Source organism: Lepisosteus oculatus, chromosome 5 (assembly GCF_040954835.1).
Source record: "Lepisosteus oculatus isolate fLepOcu1 chromosome 5, fLepOcu1.hap2, whole genome shotgun sequence".
Lineage (NCBI taxonomy): Eukaryota > Metazoa > Chordata > Actinopteri > Semionotiformes > Lepisosteidae > Lepisosteus > Lepisosteus oculatus.
This window is the reverse complement of record NC_090700.1, coordinates 60,324,911-60,347,130: the sequence shown is the minus strand read 5'-3', so window position 1 is coordinate 60,347,130 and position 22,220 is coordinate 60,324,911. Positions and strand designations below refer to the sequence as shown.

Here is a 22,220-nt window from a genome sequence, read left to right as displayed (position 1 = left end):
TGCACAATATTATTATATGTAGAGTGCAGGTGTGTTATATGCATTATATCGCCGTACTGTTTTACTTTCTCAAAGCTGGCGTTCAACCCTACAAGTAGCTATATACTGGACGTGTGACGCCTCTTTTTTTTTGCAGGAGTTAAGACGACCATTGTCCGCTACCACCAGCAGGTGTCGTTGTACTTGTTCTCGGCCCCTTTTGGAGATTTTTTCTCCCCCTCTCTTTCTCTCTCAGTGTGTGCGTCTCCAATAAAGTTTTGTGATGCTCGCCGTCTCCTGTTTGCTGTGGAGTAAAAATGGCGACCAGCTCGGAGCGGAGTCCCCCTCCCTTCCCGGAGTCCGAGGACCCGGAGCCGGAGCCCGCCGCGGGGGACGGGGACAGCGACGAGGGCGAGGATATTTTCACTGGCCTTGTGAGCGAGGGGTCGATGTGGGCGCTGCGGATTCACGGGGGAGGTTAAGAGAGAGGGCGAACATTTTTTTTTTTGACAGGTTTCCTTCATCCGGAGAGGAACCTGAGCAGGAAAAAAAAAGTTCTGCCAGTGTTAACGGTTAGGCCCCCCACAAAAAAAATCGGGATTCCCCGTCAGGTCTGAACGAAGAATTGGAAATTATCGTGGTTGGCTGTGCGGTGTGATTTGTTATTTGCTTAATTTTTGTATTCGTTGTTGTACAATACAAACACGAAGGCTTCTGCATGGGTACAGGTACAGAGGGTGGCTGCATTGACGGATCCGTGTATGGAAGGTTTTTGCAATCGTGTTGGAATTTCGTCTTGGACGGATTTAGATATTGATGCCTTCAAATTCACATCTACTACATAACGGCTGAACCGGGGCTGGGTTACTCCCGATTAACGTCTGTGTAGAGCATTGGGCTTGTAGACTTTGACTCAAGCCTGTTGACAGCTGAACGTCTCGCCTCCTGAATGCACCGCTCCTCTCTGCTGGCCTGTGATTTTGTTACTGTTGCAACAGGACGGCTCGGCCGGGCGATAGCGTTATCGCAGGCATGGCGCAACGGCTGTTTTTGTGGTCAAAACTCAGCTTTGAAGTGTAACACGTCCCAAGAACAGCAGACTGAATTCTGGTAACTGATGCATTCGTTTAAAAATAGGAGATCTCCTGAAAACGTGGGATTACTTGTGCAGTTTTCTTTTTACAGTAATAAAACTGTTGTAATAAAAAGTATTTTTAGATCCCAGGATTAAGGGGTGACCAACTTAGTTCAGTGTATAGAAAGTGTTTTTACATAATACCCCGAAGAAAGCAACTAATAGAAGATTTAGTAGTTATCCTTGGAGAAGTCGAACTTTTCTAAACAAACTATTTGGCTGTTTTCGGAAGGGGAGCAGAAGAGAATGTAAATAGAAGGTTAGGTTGATTTTTTTTAAAGTAAAATTGTCTAGAGTTTTGCAATAGTCTTGCGCAATTTTGTAAAACACCTGACATGCCAAGTAATATTGCATTAGCCGTACCTGTAGCTTCATAGTTGTAATTGCTCGGCACATGAGCTTCGGAATCTAGCTGAAAACTCAAGACTATTTTGACGTTTTGAACTGAGCTTGGTGTTAACTTGAAGCCACTTCTAACCCTGAACAAACCGTTCAGGCGAAGATAAGACTAAAAAACGTTTCCTAAACACAAAGCCCTCTATTGTAAGGCGCATAACTCTTTGTATGTGCTTATTGTATGGGGTTTTCTAATCTTACTCGTTCCTAATACTGCTGAGGTAAAAAGAGATGGCGTCTATGATTACAAAATACTGCCAAAGACACCTTTTTACAGTTTTTTTTGTTAGGTTACACTCTATTGCTCTGCTGGGTCTTTCACTTTGCATCAAGTGCCTGCTCTCAGAACGCTCCTGCCTGAAACCTGTCAGGTGTTGGAAAAGTATTTTTAAAAAACCCGATTTGAGCAAAGTAGCAGCTGGTCTAAGTGTTTGAATCCGAAAATAAATGTGAACTGTGCTGTGGTGCCACGAGCTGTTTTTTAACGGAGATGAGTCAAAGTCTTGGTTTGACAGACTGTGATTTGACTTTTGTTTTTGTGCAGAGCTCAACAGCTCTAATATGTTAATATTATGCATATATTTCCAGCAGTGGCAAGTACTTTTTATTTGATACTTCACTTTAAATGAATAAAACTTCCCTCTTTCCACAATAAATACGTTTCTGTGGCCTAAAATACAATTCCTCTTGAATGCATTGTGAGCGTTTTTTTTTAAGAGTGCTTCCTCTTTCTGAAAGTTAGTCTGTAAGCCTCTCTTTGTGCAGCTGGGCTTGGTGCTCTGGTGTTAAGGTTCAGTGCAGAGGTGGTTACATGCAGGCCCTACTCTCCCCCATGCTTCAGGCTGGAAAAGCTGACAGCTGGTACAGTTGTGATCGAGAAAAAACTGTAGGTATTCTGGCCTGGCCTAAGGCCTTGTAAACGGTTTCACAGTATAACCAGTGCTATGATTGAGCTCATTAAGGCCCCATGAACTGGCCTGCTTTTCGTCCAGTCTGGCTGTGCTGAACTTGGTTGTGTTCTTCAGTTGTGAATGATGAGTGACACCTTTTTTGCTTTCATTTACAGCTCATGGGCTGTTAAGCTTACTGTGACGATCTTGCAGTGCAGTAGTCCCCACTGTTTAGGGTAATGCAATATTTGGAAGATAATTAGGGTAATATTTTACCCTAATTTCAAGTAAATTTGAAATAGCCTATTTGATCACTTGATACGGTCTACAATTCAAACCATTAAAAAGGCCTTCATGTTGGCATTTTTCTGCCAGTGTCTGTGGTATTTGTAGTACTTATATTGCACCTTTTTGATTATGTGCGCATGAACATTGAGTCTTATTATTGCCACAGAATTGGTGAGATGTTTGTTCTGTGGGTGGGGCGTTTGTTTTATTGGGTGTATATCTAACGACCAAATTTATTGGGACTCAAGGTCTTGAAGCGTTTGTCCCTTACTAAGGGCGAGATTGATTTCCACCGATGCCCCGCTGTCTGCTGGCATGGCTCAGCGGCTTTGCAGGATGTGACTGCTCATGCAGAAGCTGTGTCTTGCGTCTGTGAGTCACCCTGCCTTTCCAGGCTGGATCTGGGGGCAGCCCTTGTGCAGTGGATGCTCGTGCAGTGAAGCAGAGTAATGGGCTTGTTTTCAACTTCTAAATCTGCTATCCTCAACAGGTCATGCACACAAAAACAATACAGCTGTTTTCAAAGGTACAGTGCCTTTCAGACATACCAGGACAGCACTTCAAAGCTCATTTCTGCTTTATGGTCAAGCAGTTTGTATTTACAATCATCCAATTAATATTAATTGGAAAAAAAGTATGGTATGCATTTTATTTCAGAGAGATGCCATGCATACCTTCGATCACATTAGAGGAAAAGCATACTTTGTGTTCGGGCCAGTGAGTGAAGTGATGAGTTTTGGGAGACATACAGTTTAAAGTACATTTCAGTATTTGGTTGCATATAGGTTTGAGATGATAAATGCATGATGTTAGTGATCCATTGAACTTGCCAGATTCATTGTGCAAGTATTTAAGAGGCTGTGTTACTGGCACTCTGGGTTCTTCTCTGTTCGTTTTCATCTTCAGCAAATGGGTTTAAATGTAGAGTCTGCCTTAGTCTGAGATTTTCCCGTTTTTTTCTTCTGCTGAACGTCTTGGTTGTATTTGACTCATTGTCGTACTGCATGGCCCAGTCAGAATGAGCTAAGGTAATGTTTCTGTAAACATCATTCCATCATTACCTTCCACAGCAGGGTGGAGGTAATGTCATGTGGTAAGGGGGGTCATATGGAGGTAATGAGCATGCATGTCCTTCCATGGAAGCCATGCACTGAGCCCTGTGCAACACCGAAGTATGTCCCCACTTCACTTCCTGCCATTCAGCCTTGAGAAGTTATTTGCTTGAATTCTTTAGAATGGGAAATAAATCTAAAAGGGGGCAGTAAGGACTCTGGAGTGGCTGAACTGAGAAATATGCTCACCTGAGCATAAATTGAGCCCTGTTATCCTGGCATCACAGGTTTGAGTCTGGGACAAGGCACTAGCCGCCTGGGACCAGAATCCTGCAAGTGGTGGCACACAAGTGGCTGAGCACCAACACGAGTAGGCTGGGTTGAGCCTGCCAGTACTTTCTCCGTTCCGAGTGCTCCAGAAACCCCTGGTGTTTCAGGCTTGCAGTGCTGTCAGTGAAGGCTGCACCACTCCTATTGGCTGTAAACCTCGGGTGCTGTCAGGCCGTGCTGCCTGTGAGGGGTGATGGGGTGAGTGGCGCGGAGGTGAAGGTGTTGGAGGTGTATGTAAAAAAGCCCCATCCCCCCCCCCCTGAGAGAGTTACTAAGAGCACTTGGGATGTGGTATGTGATTATATTGAAAATGCAGCAGTTATGCAGTGTTGTATACATAAATACTTGCACTTCATGCAATGTGTATCTACTCGTGTCTAAATATGCTTTGTTTTGTCTTCTGCGTCCAGAGCAAAGTGTCGGAACCCAAGACGGATCCCCTACCCCAGAGCAGCAATATCTTCACTACAAACAACACCACAACTGGAACTACAGCCAGCAACACAGTCACCAGTACCAAGACTAATGGGCTGCATTCAGATGATGAAGAACAGGATATATTTGCAGGTATCTTACTTAAGATCTTTAATGTCTTAATAAAATCTACAGGACTTATCTTGTGAATTATTTTTTCCATGCAAATGTCATTTGGTTAGCCGAGCAGAAAATGTACTCCAGCATTTCCAGAAAAGGCTCCAATTTGGACAGGCTTATAGTTATGCTTGGACTCTCTACCTCCTCCCTCAATGGGGTTAGAGTTGTCCCAATATTTGTGGGAAAGGGGTTTGACATAAAGGACTTTGTCAAGCTACAGGATTAGAGCTTGAAAATGAGATCAGCTTGTTAATTGCATCTTATTACCTGCATTACACTTTTACTAGAACTTCCTAAGCTGAGAGTTACAGTAGCACAGAAAAGTCAGAACAATCAGGTTTCCTAGCTTCTAGCCAGTGACTGTGTTAATGTAGGGACTGGCTGCCTCACATGTTTGAGGGCTTCGAGGGCACTGCTTAAAAGAGACTTCTCTGAGCTGGATCACTTCTACTGATATAACCTATCACTTCATTACCTCGGTCTCTAGTGTGGCAAAAGATTCCTGTGTAGCTGATATTGCTGGTTCTGCACGTATCTCTCCAGCAACAATGGGCTCACTGTGAACAAGTTCCATGCTGAATCATCTTCTGGGAGTCTTTTTAGATTTTAGGAGTTTCTTTAGATCAGATGCAGGAACTTAACCTAAAACAGAAGAATAGACCAGCTAATTTTCCAAACTGCACAGAACTTAATTGTGTTTTATGGATTACATTGCTGATCAGCAGCAGAAAAGGACAAAAGACCATGGAACGTGTCCCTTAGAGAGAGCTGTGCTGTTCTGTGAGCTTGTCAATATCTCATGAGCACTAGGCTAATTCTGGGTCTAACTGGAGCATTTGTATTCTGTTGTTAGGTAAGTATATTTTCACAGTGTCCTAATTGCAGAGGGGCAAAAAAATCTTTAAATAGCATCCCAGGAAAACCACAAGCATCTGTTGCAGTTTCAGGTAATCAACATGCATGTGTAATGTTTACTGAGCGAGTCATCTCTCGGAAAGCTTGATCTGTAGACATTCTGCCAATGGTGGTAAGTTAGCATTAGCATTTCCATTAAAGACATCTTCCCGGGTTCTACCTTGGTTGCAATGTTGTCATTTTGCATTTGTGATGCAGAATTTATTTTGCCAGTGTGTTGTCCTAGGAGCGGTGTTAGAAATGAAAGATCTACACTTGCATATAAATAAAGGGATCAAAGAAACACAGAAACAAGCATGCAGCTATCATTAATTATGATTGAATTCAGAATTTTCCTATCAAGGGTACACAATGTATACAAATCCATGCATCAATTTCTTTTGCAACAATTCCTATCCCTCCAAGAAAGGAACATATTTTTCCTCTTTTTTTTTTTTGAGAGTATGCCAGATAGGCTCAATGATGTTTAACCGTGTTGAACTCCTTCCCTCTTTCCTCGCAGAAGCCACCGTTGAGCTGTCATTGGACAGTCCTCGCAGTGACAGGAAGAAGGAACCAGCCAAGCCCTCTGTGCCGGCTCCTGCTCTCGGTGTCACTCCAAGCACTTCCAAGACACAGCCGAAAACTCTGGAAGAGGTGGGTGCTGCCTGCTCGCTCTTCACCACAGGGCTGGCAGTGTGAAGCATGCTGCAGAAGGCAGACCACTGCATTTCACCCCAATACAGGGAGATGTCGGAGAACAGCAGGGATTGCTTCCTCTCAATCCAGTTGGAAGCTAATAGTCCAGAGCTTAATACCTCCCTTTATATATTTAGTATAAACTTTTATTAGGATGTTTTTTCTTCCAGCCATAAATACTTATCAAGAATATATATATAAAGTGTAGATCTTTTAGTGACTAGGTTCAAAATTATTAAATTGTTTTAAATTAAATTATGGAGAATTTGTAAATATGGGTGTCTGTCAGGGACTGTCCAGTTTTTTTAACCACGTGTGTGTATAACTCTAATGGATGGCGTGGCTGTGTTTGGGCAAAGGCGATGTTTCACCAGCATGACTGTTACAACCGTTTGTTGTAGCTGGAAGAAGAGGAGAGCGAGGACAAGTTTGAGCTGAATATTGCGGTTACCCATCCTGAAAAAATCGGTGAGCTTGTATTTCATTTTGTTCTTTTTATTGAACCAAAGCGAACCGAGAAAGTGTTTGTCCCATATTCCTTTTGCATTTCTTGACTGATGAGAGTTTTTAAAGGCTAGGTCATGGGGGAGCCATAGCCTGTTCAAGTAAGAGATATGATCACTTTATTGGCCCTATACAATTTCTTGTATTAGGAATTGTGTCTTTTCGCAGACCCCGGCTTGGGGAGAAGCTGGGGTCAGAGCGCAGGGTCAGCCATTTATACGGCACCCCTGAGCAGTTGGGGTGAAGGGCCTTGCTCAGGGGCCCAACGGAGTAGGATTCCTCTGCCGGCTGCGGGATTTGAACCGGCAACCTTCCAGCCACAGGCGCAGATCCTGAGCCACAGAGCCACCGCACAAGCGCTGGGCACAAGGCAGGCGTACACCTCTGGCAGAACGCCAGTCCAATGGCAGGACACACTCACACCAGGGCCAATCTTCCCAAAAGTAAATTAATTTTCCCATATGTCTTTGGACTGTGGGAAGAAACCCACGTGAACGCAGGAAGAATATACAAGCTCCAGGCTGTTAGCACCCCAGGAATTGAACGCAGGACCTCAGTGCTGTGAGGCAGCGGTGCTAACCACTGTGCTGGATAAAGTGGTGACAAAATGGATAGATAGTGTTGTATTAGACCTTTGCTCTAATTGTGACTCCTGCCTTCTATTGATTTGATAGCACAACCTTTAACAAAGAGGGGGAAAATCAGGGGGATTTTTCTTGTTGCCAGTAATTATTTTTAATTTCTCCGTTTTCTTTATTTCAGGGGATGGCATGAATGCTTATATGGTTTACAAAGTGTCTACACAGGTATGTTAAAAGATCACAGATCTTGCTTCTGCAGTAGCTTTGTTTGCAGAACAATTGTGGGCATTCTTGACTTCCTAAAGATGCAGCTGTACCTTCACGTACATTACAATGAAAATAACATTTTTATTTTTCAATGTGTTAAGATTTAATTATTATTAACATCTCACCTCAGAAGCAGAGATAATGCTTTCATATACTATATGTAGAAGATGTGGCATAGTCATATGTCTCTAAAATTCTGAAACTAGTTAGTTTCAATTTGAGATCTTTACAGTTTGGATATTGGCCCAGCGCAGTTCTTTTCTTTTAACTTTGGTGCGTCATGGAAATACGGATTGTCGTGGAATTTTATCAAAGAAGAGCCAGGAGAGGTGTTCTCATTCGCTCAGTAAGGTCTTTATTCAGATTGCAATATGGGGAAGAAGCCATTACCCATCTGTGCAGAGAAGTGAAGGCCGATTCAAAAGCAAGCAGGGAGAGCCCTTGTTTTATATCTTTTTTAAGCTGATGCAACACTTCAAGGACAGGCAAAGCAGTACTTTTCCATTCCTTATAGGTTTTTGCTTTAAGCAAAGAAGAGCAGTTATTCAAATAGTTTCTCATACTCCTTTCTTCAAGCAGCAGAGATAAACTTTAGTAAAACATCCAGCTGCTTCTGCAGCATAGCTCTGCCCGTAAACAACATTTTTAGGATAAAACACTTTTTCTCAATAATTTTCCATTACAGGATTCACGGTAGAAGAGACTTTATTTTATTTTTTCCTTGTTGACTTGCTTTCCAGACCACTTTGCCCATGTTCAAGAGCAAGACCTTCACTGTGAAGCGGAGGTTCAGTGATTTCTTGGGGCTCTACGAGAAGCTTTCTGAGAAGCACTCTCAGAACGGATACATTGTACCTCCACCTCCAGAAAAGAGCATACTTGGCAAGTGCAGTTTTTTCTCCTTGTTTCTGTTACGGTTCGGGAACTTTATTAGATGAGCAGTGCATTCCTCTTATGTTGTCTCGTTAATCCTTGCCCTTTCCTGTCTGTAAAGAAGTACATCACTGTTGCTAGAGATTTCCTATTCCAAATGCTTCAATCTGATTGAGTAGGAACGAGTCCTGTATTAGGAGATTTATTGGTTGGTAGTAGCCTTTAACCGCACTCCTTAAACAGTCCTTTTTCTTACAAAGTCCAGTCGTTTTAGCGTTATCGAATGCTTTTCTAGAACAATACTGCAAGTGCGATCCAACTTTTAGCAGAGACTATTCCGTCTGAACTTGGCCTTATATTTCTTCTCCTGTCTTTACAGGGATGACCAAAGTTAAAGTGGGGAAAGAAGACTCGTCCTCGGCAGAGTTTGTAGAAAGGCGGCGCGCAGCCTTAGAAAGGTGAGATACGGGTGCACAAGATGCATTTCACTCCTTTAAGACTGCAAAAAAGAGTAAAAAAAAAAGTTCGGTAAAAAACTTGACCTGCACCATTCCCGTTTCATTTCTCATTCTCATTTGCTGTGTATATTCATTTCTGTTTGCACTTTGCTAGCCGTGAAGTGGCTGCAGGTGACCTCATTCCCTCTTCTTTCAGGTATCTTCAGAGAGTAGTCAACCATCCATCGTTGTTACAAGACCCAGACGTCCGGGAATTCCTGGAAAAAGATGAGGTAGATTACCCTTTTTATGGTTTCCTGGTTTTGGTCCTGTGTAGGATAACTACAATTTAAAGTGGCAGTTATTTTAATTCTGCTGTATTTTAAAGCAGTACTTCTGAGGCAGTTCATTTGTGTATTAAAAGCGTATGTGGTTGTTTTCACCCAGTCTAATTCCTTCTCATATTTTCTTCTGTCTTGTGTTTTTTCCCTTCCCAGGCCTAGTTGGACTTGATTAGTTAGGTGTATAGCAGGTGTGAGTAAAGGGTGGTTAATTTCCATTCACAAGCCAATTGAATGGTTCCTCATAAGTTTAGCAGTCCATTTGTTTGAGCTGACTGAGCCATATTCCTTCCTTCAGTAATGAGTGCCTGTGTTTGTCAGTTACCCCGAGCGACGGGCACCCAGGCGCTGAGTGGGGCCGGATTCCTGAAGATGCTAAACAGGGCGACGGACGCTGTGAACAAGATGACCATCAAGATGAACGAGTCCGATGTTGTAAGTCATGCAGACACCCTCCCGAATCTACAGAGCTCAGACGCATAAAATCACAGCATTCATTCAGTCATATGATTGAATCATGAGTGAAGAAGTGCACTGATGCATGTCTGCAGTCTGGGCTTCCAGTTCGATCTACATAAGCATGGTTCAGGTGGAATGGAGGCTAGATGTTTGTGACCATCTGTCCCACTACAGTGTGCACTCCAGGGCCTTAACAAATACTTAATAGGCAGCAGCACAGTTTTTTTGTCTCCCATCTGCCTCGGTTGTTATCCCGCTGGTCATTGCACCTTCCTTCCGTACCTTTCAGTGGTTCGAAGAGAAGCTGCAGGAGGTGGAGAGTGAAGAGCAGCAGTTGAGAAAGCTGCATGCTGTGGTAGAGGCGTTGGTCAACCACAGGAAAGGTGAGGACTCAAGCCACCGTCATAGCCAGTTGAAAAGTTTTCATGTTTTTGTATTTGAAATGTCCCGGGTTGTTTTTTAATTAATTGTTTTATTTGTACTGCCGTGACTCCCGTATCTGTGCCGAGGCCTTTCTCGGAGCCTCGGGAGGGGGTCGTGTTTTAGAGGCCGCTCGCTGCGGCCGCCCACCTGAATGCTGCTCTGCTGCGTTTCCCCGGCAGAGCTCTCCGGCAATACTGCGGTCTTCGCCAAGAGCGTGGCCATGCTGGGCAGCTCGGAGGACAACACGGCGCTGTCGCGCGCGCTGTCCCAGCTGGCCGAGGTGGAGGACAAGATCGAGCAGCTCCACCAGGAGCAGGCCGGCAACGACTTCTTCATCTTCGCGGAGCTGCTGAGCGACTACGTCCGCCTGCTGGGCGCCGTCAGGGTACCGGCCTCCCCCTCAGCACCACACTTGTCCATAGCCAAGACTCCCCATGCATGTTTACCAGGATGTTGCCCGTTCACAAGCTAACTTCTGCTGGGATTGCCCATGACTGTGAGAGTGCCAAAGGGACATGGTGGGCATTAGCAGGCCAGGTTTCTACTGTTCCTTCTTTCGGCACTAACTCTGCTGTTGTGGGCTGTGGAGCTCCAGCTTGTTAAAAGATGAAAGGCTAGCAGACTTATTGGCGGGGCATGCCCATCTCTCAGAGCTGTAGCTATGTGTTTAATCTGAGAAAATTGGCATTTCCCCTTTTGGGTGGGTATACTGTATAATTGACAATTTCACATTTTGTTTAAAATACTGTATATTTGCAGCATTTGTATATTTTATTACAAACTAAAACGGGCGCTTCAGTGCGAAATCCATTGATTGTAGCTCATAGAGTCACAGTATCGCACAACCCCCTACACAGGTGTAGCCTATGCTATCTCAATCTGCTGAACGGCTCGAGCGTCGAAATGCGCCGTGTTGTTGTCCCGAATGACCCGGGACGCCCGCTCTTCTCTGCCGTTCCTCCCTTCCAGGGCTGCTTTGACCAGCGAATGAAGACCTGGCAGCGGTGGCAGGACGCCCAGACGACGCTCCAGAAGAAACGCGAGACCGAAGCCAAGCTGCTGTGGGCCAACAAGCCGGACAAACTGCAGCAAGCGAAGGACGAGATCTCGGAGGTAACGGCAGAGGGGGAGAGCGGGTCATCCTCCGGACAAGCGCAGCTGTTGAGGGGAAGCTGGTCTGCTAACATCCTCCTGCCTCCTCTTAGTTCTCAGATCACAGATTAAAGGATCTCAGAATCGGCGGTGATGGTACTTATTTCACGTGGACGTCATGTGTTTTTTTGGATGATAATATGACTGCAGAAAATATAGACCACGGTTTCCTAGCTCCAGTCCTTGGGGTCCAGAATCCTGCTGATTTTCTTGTCTTTTTTTTTAATTTATCAAAGAATCTGAAAACGGTTCATTGGCTACACTTAACCCTTAGTTGAATCAATTTTACCATTCACTGTAGTGTGTGGCTGTTTCTAACTTGGAGATAACCGGAAGTATTCTGGACCTCAACGATTGGAATTGGGAACTGTTTTCCCAGAGTTAAGGCAACTTTTTTTTTTTCCAGTGAATCATACATGCCACTGGTTAAATACGAGTTGGGTAGCCGCATGCTTGCAGATTGTGTGGACACTGCCCTTGTTCTGAGCTGCACGCTGAAGTTAGTGGGTAGATGGAGTTTCCTTCACCGTGACTTTTTTGTCCAGTATTAGCCCTTGAGCAACAGGCAGTGTAAAAAATGTGGGCATCTGTTAACATGTTCTTTGTTCCTTTGATTTTATTTTTAGTGGGAGTCCAGAGTAACGCAGTATGAGAGGGATTTTGAGAGAATTTCTGCGACGGTTCGCAAAGAGGTACTCAGGTTTGAGGTAGGTGGTTCTCTGTTTTTAAATTAAAATCTTCCCCGTCTTGTAGCCCAGAGACAGGACTCTGTATGAAGCAGAAAGCCAAGGGTCTCTTGGCCACGTCTGTTTGACCTAGTGAGGAATATCCTGTTGTGTCTTTGCAGAAAGAGAAGGCCAGAGACCTTAAGACCCAGCTAGTGAAATATCTTGAGACACTTCTACATACACAGCAACAGGTATGGAGAATTTGTTTTTAATAAAGGCAATTTTACTTAAACTATTTTAAAATGAAATGCTCAAGAAGTGCTCTGAAACATATCGCTGTAAAGACTGAGACCTCTTTATTGAATTTTAGAGTTCCTGGGTGTAAATTTGGACAATGTCCTAGAGTACTGTTGGCATGAAGGTAGAATTTTGTATCCTACAATGGTTGGATTTTGTATTCCAATGAATAGGTGGAATGGTTTTTAGTTCTGTAGTTACCTTACCCCCAGTCAAAATATATAATTACACACATGATGCAAGTCCAATGGTATGGATAATGTCACGATTGATTTGCACCACACAAAGGTTACTATTTAGCATATTCTTCTCTTTCAGCTTATAAAATACTGGGAAGCCTTCCTACCAGAAGCAAAAGCAATCGCATGATGGGAAGCAGGGAAGTGGAGCGTATCTCTTGAAAGTCTGCCTTTTTTTATACACTTTACCTCTCGCCTAGAAACCAAGAAACAAGATGCGCTGCAAAGGGAAGATCTAATCCATTTTTTAATTATAATAAAGTATAGCTCTTCATCTTAACTATTATATTAACAATTGTATATTTCTCATTTAACTTCCATATATATTTTCTTAATGAAAATCTCTACTGGGAATGAAAGCTTGGTGGCAATGTGTTATTTTTTTTTATACCTGTATGTAAATGTACTGTGTGGGGGGAGGCTTAGGTGTCAGAGAGAGTGTTGATAGTCACTTTAGAAAACCAGTCCATATTGTACCACTATTGGCTTACTTATGTCTTTATTTGCACTTCTGCACCAGCAGATTAGCCAATTCATGGGTTTGTATATGAGCTTGCTTCTCCTTTACTACAGAGGCCCTGTCCCTTGATTGGTGAGGTTCTGAAGCCATTTCATGGAATCATTTAAATTTCCTCGGCACAGGTGTCTGTACTGCAAAGAGCCAAGCTTGGCAGAGCAGTTATTCATTTACAGTTGGAGTAAATTTTCTTTCCTGTAGCCATTGCTCGGGAGTTTAGGGGGATTGTTGGGTGCCTGTACATAAGGGGACCCATTGATCTAATGGAAGTCTTCTGAGGATGAAAGTCCCAGATCTATCTGGTTTTATTCTGGGGAAAGTGCTGGCAGCCTGATCTTGGTCTGAGTCGACTGCAATGTTTCCAGCCGTTTCCACAATATAAAAATGGGTAGGAACCATCTGTACCTGGTTCTTTGAGCCTCAAACCTATTTCAGAGCCTTTTGTAGTCCATTTGGCATGGAGCTAATTTGAAATGCCTAGACTTAGTGATTTGCATCCCAGCAGGGTGTGTGGGGTGGAGGGCCGGGGGGACAAATTTAGATCATTTCCAAAACTTTTAAGCATGGAGGAATAAAAATTATTGGTTCATGAAAACATGCCACTTGCTTCCATTTAGTCTTTTGATTATGAACGTGTCTAGATGCACTGTGATTTGGAATGTAAATGTAGCCATAGGATGAATCAGTGGAAAGGCATCAGTCAAAATTTAAGCAAACAGTTTAATAATAAACTTGGTGTAAAACAGAATCGGAACACCAGAAAACTGACTCGGATGTTGCTTAATTGAAAATAATTCTGCTATTTCCAGCCTGCAGCAGTGGGTTCCATTTGAGGCAGCAGGAGGCTGCTGTATTAGCTGGGATTTCAAAAACGGCATCCTTGAGGTCTTTTGAATGTCTGAATTAGTCATGTGTACACTTAGCTCCTTCTGAGTCTGGCTTCATGATTCTCTTTATGTACCCAAGAGGTGCGCCCCTAATCCCTGTGGTGACGCACACAGTCACTTTTCAAGAAAAACATTTGTAAGTTTACATCAGTATTTTATTACTGCTGAATAATAGTAATTTGTGATTGTGTTGAGTGACTGGTATACAGTGTAAAACGGGGGAAGAGCAACAGGTAAAACACAACAGTGTAAGAACACTTACTAAGTGAGAGGAGGAATTTTGGCCTTTCTAGTTCGTTTAGAGACTAATTGCTCTTCGGATTTTATTTAGCCCTCTTGCGAAGGAAACCATGGTTTCAGCTTCAACAGTATGACTGGGATCAGCTTGGCTTATTCCAGACTCCTGCAAGACATTGTGGAGAAAAGGTGCCTCTGGTTTTCTGTTTAAATGCACATCCCCGTAGTTTCCACTTGTGTCCTGTAATGTTTGTGTGGCTTCTGAAGAAGTAGATTGGATTGACTTTGACTGTGCCCTGGAGAATTTTGAATGCTTGAATCAGGACCCCTAATAGTGTTCTGTGTCCAAGACTGTTTAGTTTTTTCCACATCTGTGTAAGACATTTCCGTGAGCCCCAGATGGCAACTGGTTGCTTTTCTCTGGATTTATTCCAGAGCAGTAATATCCTTTTATCTGTCACAATCACCAAAATTGTGCACAGTGTTCTAAATGTGGTCTTGCTAGAGCATTGTACAGTTTTAACAACATCCCTTGATTTAAATTGTATACATTTAATGATACATCTCAACATTGTTTGATTTGCCAGTGTTTGTGCTGAAAATGTTGCTAAACTCACGTCTTTTGGAACTAGCCTCATCAAACTCGGTGTTTCCTCTTTTATTTTTATGCTTTTTTTTGCTACTTGCATAATTAGCAGCCTGCTTTTGTCTACATTAAAAGTTATTTTGCCATCTGCCAGGTGTTTGCCTAGTCCTGAATTTATGCCAAATCTTTTGGAATCTCTTTTGCAGCTTCTGCAGTGTTTGCTAATCTTCCCTTCCTAATGAGGTAGTATGTGCAAACATGACTAATTTGCCAGTTATGCCAGCTGTGTTGAGCAGGGATCCCCAGTCCTGGTCTTACAGGGCCAGTGTCTATAGGCTTGCAGTGAACTGGGTTTGTAACGACCTGCATGAGCACGTTGGCTTCTTTGGATCAGTTCAACAGCTTCTCCTTGCTCTTGAGATCCTGGTGCTTTAAAAATACATGGAACATCTTCAGAGACCCTCAAGAACAAGGATTGGGGGCCCTTGTACCCTCTGTTTCCAGTCTGTTAACCAGTTCATGGTTGATCCAAGTATATATAGTACCTTAAAAGCCTACCATCTGCAGTTTGAGAAGTAATCTTTTATAATATGATCAAAAGCTTTCTGAAAATCTAAATATACCAGATGTCTGGTTGCTTGTTCATAGAACTCTAGCAAGTTAACTAAGATCTAGTTTTTCTAATCACTGCTAACTATCCCCTTGAAACCCATTACCTCAGGGTTTTTAAGTGCTTCCTGTACTTGTAACCCATCTGCCTGTTCTTTTTGTATTGGCTCAGTTTGAGGCTGTTTGTCTTTTCCTTGCTTAGTAAACATCTGAAAGATAATACATTAGCCAGTTCTCTTTCATCTTAGTTTCCCATTTTACTTCTGTATTGTTCTTCGGTCAAAGCTATACTGAAATATGTGCTGTCTCCCTGGGTGTTTCAAATATCTTTTGTAATCTTTGCTTGTGTTTTGTTTTCCTCATTTTCCTTACCTGGATTAATTTAAGACTTTATACAGTGCTTTATTTCTCCTTAACTGTTTGATTTATCCATTTAAGCCATTGATTTCCTGACTGATCTACTGGTGGGATGAATCAGTTTTGTGCTCTAAGCTCAATATCTTCAACTTGCAGCCACAAAACATAACAGTTCCAAAATATTCATGTGGAACGTTTTTATTAGGATATATTCTGCTGATGCCCAGGTAAGGATTGACTGTACAGCAAAGTTTACGTTTTTATTTCTAAATTTGTAAGTTAAAAGGGTAGCCTGAGAGATGAGAGAGAACTCAATTTTGTTCTTCCTGGAGTTTTTTTTTTTAACTAGCACATAACTGCATGGGCATTCCGCTTTGGATTGATAACATCATATATTTTACATGTGGGGAGAGTATAGGTGATTGGTGTTCATTAGGGCAGATGGCGTCTGCTGGCCTGGGCCTAGTGGCTCCAGTCATACCTACTTGTAATGGACCCCAGTCTGAGCCTTACCCATGATGCAGCACTCAAGGAGCAGAAGAAAAAAATGTGATTCTGCCACACTTTCTTCAATTTAAACACCTTTAATGTTTTCAAAGTGTGTCCACACTAAAGTCCTCGGTCTTTGGCAGCAGCGTAATGAATGCTTTGTATTAGTTTCCCTTTGTTTTCCAGTTGAGTAACTCGCATGTTAATAATTGTCTTCAATGAGAATTTCATTGAAATGACAGGTCTTAGTGCTTGTCCAGCAGGTGTCTGATGAAGAATAACAAGTGTTTCAATCTGTCAGGGCATCCATCAACCTTTGGGCGACCACAATCAGTGCTTTGGATGAACAGTTCCCAAGCTTTTAAAACGAGCAATCATGTACCTGTCCAGTGAACGTGTGTTAACCTTATTGTCAGGAGCCCACAATGCAATCAGTCAGCTTTATAACCAGAACTGGCTTTGCTAATCCACCATTCTTGATTCAGACAAGCTGCTAAACAATTTAGCCAGTTTTAATTAACCATGTTTTCTCTTCCTCTGATGGAGAGTTGGGCATCACCTGAAATCATAAACCTTTCATTGCTGGATTGCTCTTTTATTTCTCACACTTACACGATGCATTCCCTGACATGACCATTGCAATGCTTTGCTCTTTTCTGTGATGCTGTTGGTTGATGATCTTATGTGTGAATGGGTTGGAAAAGGAATGAAACTTCATAAACAGAAGAGATCCAGTATGGAAAATCTTTGGTCTTCAAAAGCATTATATGAAAGGTTAATACTGATGTTAAAGGTTAAAACAGATGCAGAATGGCCACTGGTTTCCTTTTTTTTCAAGTTTCAATGAAGACCGAAGCCCATTATTGTTCAGTGTTTTATGTTTACAACATGTAACCCTATCCCAGCCTGCAGAAAGCAGCAGACATTTTTGTAATGTTTTAACATGTGAGAATGGCAAATTATAAACATTTGTAGGCAACCTACTGATATGTTTAGAATATGCCCTTTAACTGTGCTCAGAAAGCAATTGCTTTAGTTGCCATAAATTATTGAAAATAAATTTGTTTAATAAAATTGTTGTGACTTTTTTTCTACCTTCAACCCTTGAATCAGTTTACATTACTCCAGCAGAACATTAACAAGCTGTTCACTATAGTTCATCCAATTATGTAAGCATTTGATAAATTATGGGCAGATTTTTTATCTAGATTTAAAACAATAGTTGAGCGTTTTCTTTGTATTAGTTTTTACATTCAGTGCTTAAATTATATCCAAACCACTGTACTGTGATCTGTTCAGAAAATTGTAAGTTGTACCGCTGGGTTTGCTCCATTATTCTTGGATGTAAATTCTTAATTTCTTATCCCTCATTACTAGTTCTTTCAAAATCACTCATCTTTCAGAATATCCGTTGGTCTAATTAGTGATGAGAGAACCTTCAATGCGTTTTAATGAAAACCTTCTGTTTGATACTCAAGATTAACAGGATTCCTTTGTGGCATTTCATAATAGCATAAATATAAATTGTTTTAAAACTATTTTTTAAACTGTTTAAACCTTTTTCATATTCTTGTGTTTTTCATGTAAAACATACAGCATGGTCATTGAGATTACTGAAAAGTACTGAAAATATGTTTTAGTTTGTCACTTAAACAGAACACTGGATCTAAGTATTATTTCTAAATGGCTAACACTAAACTAAGCATTTCCGGAGGACTTGGAGAAGGAATTAAGTGCAACAACTTATTTTGCAGATTGTGTATAGTAAATGTGACCTATTTAGATCAGTTTTTTGGAGGAAGAGAGGAACTCCTTGAAGCTTAAGTTCAAATGTGTTGTGGTTCCAGTTACTTGTAAAAGATGATTATTCCAGAAGAAGAAATTTCCAAATCCGGCAAAATAACTTAGATTTCTGCAAGTGTTACTATTTAAGCAAATGTAAGATGTTTCTGATGGAAACACAAGAAAATGAACTACACACAAAGCTGTGAAGACCTTTAAATGCTGCACTGCACTTGGATTCATCTCCCCAAAAACGCTTTTTATATCCAGTCTTCTTAGAATGTCTGTTTTTATTTTAAAAGATGGTCATCTGAATGGAGAACCACATAAAAGTCATCAGAATTACCAGGGAAGTGAAGGTGTTTTGAATTACTCTGAAAAGCGATTCAGTGGAGTGGTGCAGGGTTTTCAAACTCTGTAACCAGAACTGTTTGACTGTGGGTTCCAGTCCTGGGTGGAACGCTACTATCAGTACCTTCTAGTACCTTAAGCAAGGTGCTTCAGTAAAAGAGCCAGCTGTATGAATGCAAGATATTCAGCCTAATTAATAGTATGCTTATAAAACCACATTATGGCATTACCCACAATGTGGGAGTGTGACCCTTAAGGACCAGAGCTGAGTATCAGTGTTATAAAGAATTGCCTTTCCTTTCAGCTCAGGCATGATGATGATTTCTCTTTGCTTTTTCCAAAGAACTTATAGTTTCCATTTCATTCTGGTGCAGGCAACACGTCTGGGCCTGACTTGTTACCCGTCTCCGTTACAGCCTGTCTCAACCCAGGAGCATTTCCTATTACTGCACACCTGCAGGTGGGTGTTCTTCTGGGATGTGCAATTAGGGAATTTGTGGCATCTGTTAAGACCTTATCTGGCATCATAATTCCTGCAGTCATGCCACAAAAAATAAGTGTGGAAACAGTCCTCCTTTATGTCCATTTATCTTTCACAGAACGTGGTTTCTCTCTCTTCGGTAAAAAGGTTTTTGTTTTAATTTTTTCTTGATTGATCAAGGTGTAGATCAAGCCCAGGGTAGTGTTTTGCAGGCATGAAAGTGTCCTGCACACAACCCTGTGAATGGAGAAATAAATATGTCCTGCTACTGTTTGCTGGTTCCACTTGTCCCTCCTAATGACACACCCCCTGCCATCTTTACTGGTCACTGGATAAAACTAGTCAAGCCTTTTTGGTTTCAGTATCTGTTTGAGGAACAAGGTATTGTTATTTCTCGCATTACAGGAGTGTTATACAGCTTAACAATAACTGTTTGCTATTTTCAATTTGTAATAATAATATTGTGAGCCTGGTCAGTACCTGGATGGGAGACTCCTGGGAAAAACTTAAGGTTGCTGCTGGAAGAGGTTTTAGTGGGACCAGTAGGGGATGCTCACCTCATGGTCTGTGTGGGTCCTAATGCCCCAGTATAGTGACGGGGACACCACACTGTAAAAAGGTGCCATTCTTCGGTTGAGATGTAAAACCAAGGTCCTGACTCTCGGTGAAATCCCAGGGTGTTTCTCAAAGAGTAGGGATGTTACCCTGGCGTCCTGGCCAAATTTCTCATTGGCCTTTACCAATTGTGGCCTCCTTATAATCCACATCTCTGAATTGGCTTCATCACTCTGTTCTCCTGTTCACTCTGTGTGGTGAGTGTACTGGTGCACTAAGGCTGCTCTTGCATCATCTAAGTGGGGGATGCACATTGGTAGTGGTAGTTTTACATTTCCTGTAAAAGCACTTTGAGTGGAGTTTCTAGAAAGGTGCTATACAAGTATAAGTAATTATTATTTATTAATAAATTATTCTAATCATTTGATAGAATTGTCCCTACCAACCTGGTACATCAGCGTGGTACATCAATGTTTGTAACAAGATTTACAGTACGGCAATGTAGCATGATACTGTTGAGCTCCTCACAAACTGCATATATAAGTTCCCTTTTCGGGTATGCCATCGACTGATTTTTAAAAAGCGGTTTTGATCAATTTCTACTTTTTGTGACTCATATTGTGTCCTTTTTATATTAAAAAAATATTCAACCTTTTTAGCCCTGGCTGACACTGCTATGGTTCTCCATTTTAAGGGAAAAGCACAGTTTTGGTTTCCAGTTCTTTCTTTTTTCCCTTCGTTCTGCATATTTCTGGAGAAAGAGCATTCAAGTCCCAACAAGACTGTAGCTGGAAGGTATTTTTTTCTTCTTCAGATAAGCCAACTGTTTCCCAGCACTATTGTTTTCTGTATTGGGTTTCAGAGATTTTTGAAGCTTATGAAAAGATGCTGTGTCTGATGCCAAACATTTGTGATTCTCTTGAAATCCTGTTTATGGATGTGCTACAGCCAGTCATCCCGTCGTCCTGGAGTTTGCATTAATTTCAAACCTTGTGTACTTCCAGAAAGTGTTGAAATTATCAGGCCCGGTTGTGGTACATGTAGGATTATGGGATGTATGAGTACCCTGTGTGTTTTCCCGAGCACCTGAGGTTAGAAGTGGACATGGAGAGGTAAATTCAGTACCATTAAGCCAAAGCAGAAACTGATGGCTTGGAGCATGCTGGTCTCGTGACCACAATCCACTGGGCTCATACTGTAGTTCAACATTGTCAACATTGAAATGACTGCTGAAGTATCTTGTTTAACTCTTAATTCTGGCAGCCCTTTTCTGTCCCCGGGCTTGGCAAGAAGCCATTTCGTTAGGAGCTTTTTTTGAAAGTATAATTTTGACCAAAACGGACCAGGGCTATTTTTATTTATTGTTTTTCTATGTTTAGTAATTGAGTGGCTTCATTAAAACCACTAGCTAAAAGAACTTTCCTGTCTCACAGATCTGCTTCTCGTCATGCGCAGTGCTGAAAATAACTGAAAAAAGAACGTCTTAAAAAGTTTCGTTTGTCAGCTATCATTCAGGCATTTAATTGCAATAGAAGACACGTTCATTAAAAAAATGCCAAAAAAATACAAATAGGTTTTTACAGTGACCTTTATTTTCTTCATGTAGGAAATTATTTTCCTGTGTTTTACAATTATAGTTAAAGTTTTGTCTTTCCCTCTAGTTGTTTAAATACATTACCGAGCACTTTATCCCTACTTGGACAGTTCATTACTGACACATCGTTCCCCTTCCCCCCCTTCTCTTCCACTTTCATACTTTCACAGATAAAACCACGCTTAGTTATAACAGGCCAACAGTGGAAAGCCTCGTTGTCATGGAGTTGTCTTAGTAAACCTTATTAGGCCGTTTGTCTCTGGGGCAGCACCCCAGACCATCTCCATGTATAATTTTCCTCTGATCTAGCAATTTATTTTCCACACTGTTAGCTTATTCCTTAAAAGTAGTTTGTGTAATCTGTATTTAACTAATGCCTATTCGCCATTACTTAACTCCTGGGCATGTATTTGTTTTCATAATTCTTCAATCTGTTGCTGGTATTATTTATGAAAATAATTTTCTGATTAAAAAATTAATTAACTGTTCTGAAACTACAACTACATTTCCTGGAGTGGATGTGATGGAAGGAAATTAACGCTGCAACCATCTGAAGGCTAGCAGTGCAATGTTCTGTGCTTTAGTGATGGCGGACTGTATTCAATCGCAATTCGCAATACACAATTTTCATCATCTGTAATCGGATAATTTATCATCCCACCCCAGAGCTGAACCAGAATCCCTCTTTTCCAGACGTAGGAAAACCTCACTTTTTCTGGAGAGAAAGCTCCCTGGCGTTGAGTTTTAGTACTTTTATACATATGCTTTGTAGTTCAAGTAGGTAGCTGCTTCAGTGTGCGTACGCAGCAAAGGAACAGGACTCAACTGAAGAAGGCTGTACAGCCTCTGTGTCTCTTTTCTTTTCAACATGGAATACACCTTTACCTGTTCCTGTGCCCTCGTGTAGACAGTACAGTCACCTTCACCAGCAGCGGTCAGGGTGTTTCTGAAAACAGCTCGCACCTTATTTGACTTTCGGCAGTGCGCCCAGCCAGCAGTTTCAAGGCACGTGTCTGACGCTGTCTTACACTCACATGCCAGTCAGAAGGAGACTTGAGGTTCACGACTGGAGAAGCCGGAGCAGGACTGTCTTTCATGAGGACTCTTCCCGCACGAGGTCACTGACGAGGCCTGAGAGTCAGGCAGGCTACTTCCTGTTCTCTTCCTGCACATGATCTCACAGTTTGCTGATGCTGTGACTTTCAGCTTCAGTGAGGATTCTGACACAATGCAGGGTTAAAGGCAATTGCAGGGGGAGGAGGGAGGGAGGTTTGGTG

General features: G+C 42.0%; 1 protein-coding gene across 1 annotated transcript; it reads left to right on the top strand.

Annotated features, from left to right (window-relative positions):
- The first annotated feature begins 166 nt into the window (after nt 1-166).
- snx1a (sorting nexin 1a) lies at nt 167-17,254 on the top strand. Its single transcript, XM_006629072.3, has 15 exons — nt 167-413; nt 4,481-4,637; nt 6,082-6,215; nt 6,659-6,725; nt 7,524-7,567; nt 8,350-8,491; nt 8,862-8,940; nt 9,137-9,212; nt 9,582-9,695; nt 10,009-10,102; nt 10,322-10,527; nt 11,112-11,255; nt 11,921-12,001; nt 12,142-12,213; nt 12,578-17,254. Exons 1-15 carry the CDS (start codon nt 297-299, stop codon nt 12,626-12,628), a joined length of 1,578 nt encoding a protein of 525 aa, XP_006629135.1. The 5' UTR covers nt 167-296; the 3' UTR covers nt 12,629-17,254.
- The last annotated feature ends 4,966 nt before the right edge of the window (nt 17,255-22,220 follow it).

Coding starts and splice junctions, on each gene's coding strand:
- snx1a (XM_006629072.3), top strand. CDS start 297: ATGGCGACCAGCTCGGAGCGGAGTCCCCCTCCCTTCCCGGAGTCCGAG. Junction 7,568..8,349: donor TTTACAAAGTGTCTACACAG/GTATGTTAAAAG, acceptor CTTGCTTTCCAG/ACCACTTTGCCCATGTTCAA. Junction 11,256..11,920: donor CGAAGGACGAGATCTCGGAG/GTAACGGCAGAG, acceptor TTTTATTTTTAG/TGGGAGTCCAGAGTAACGCA.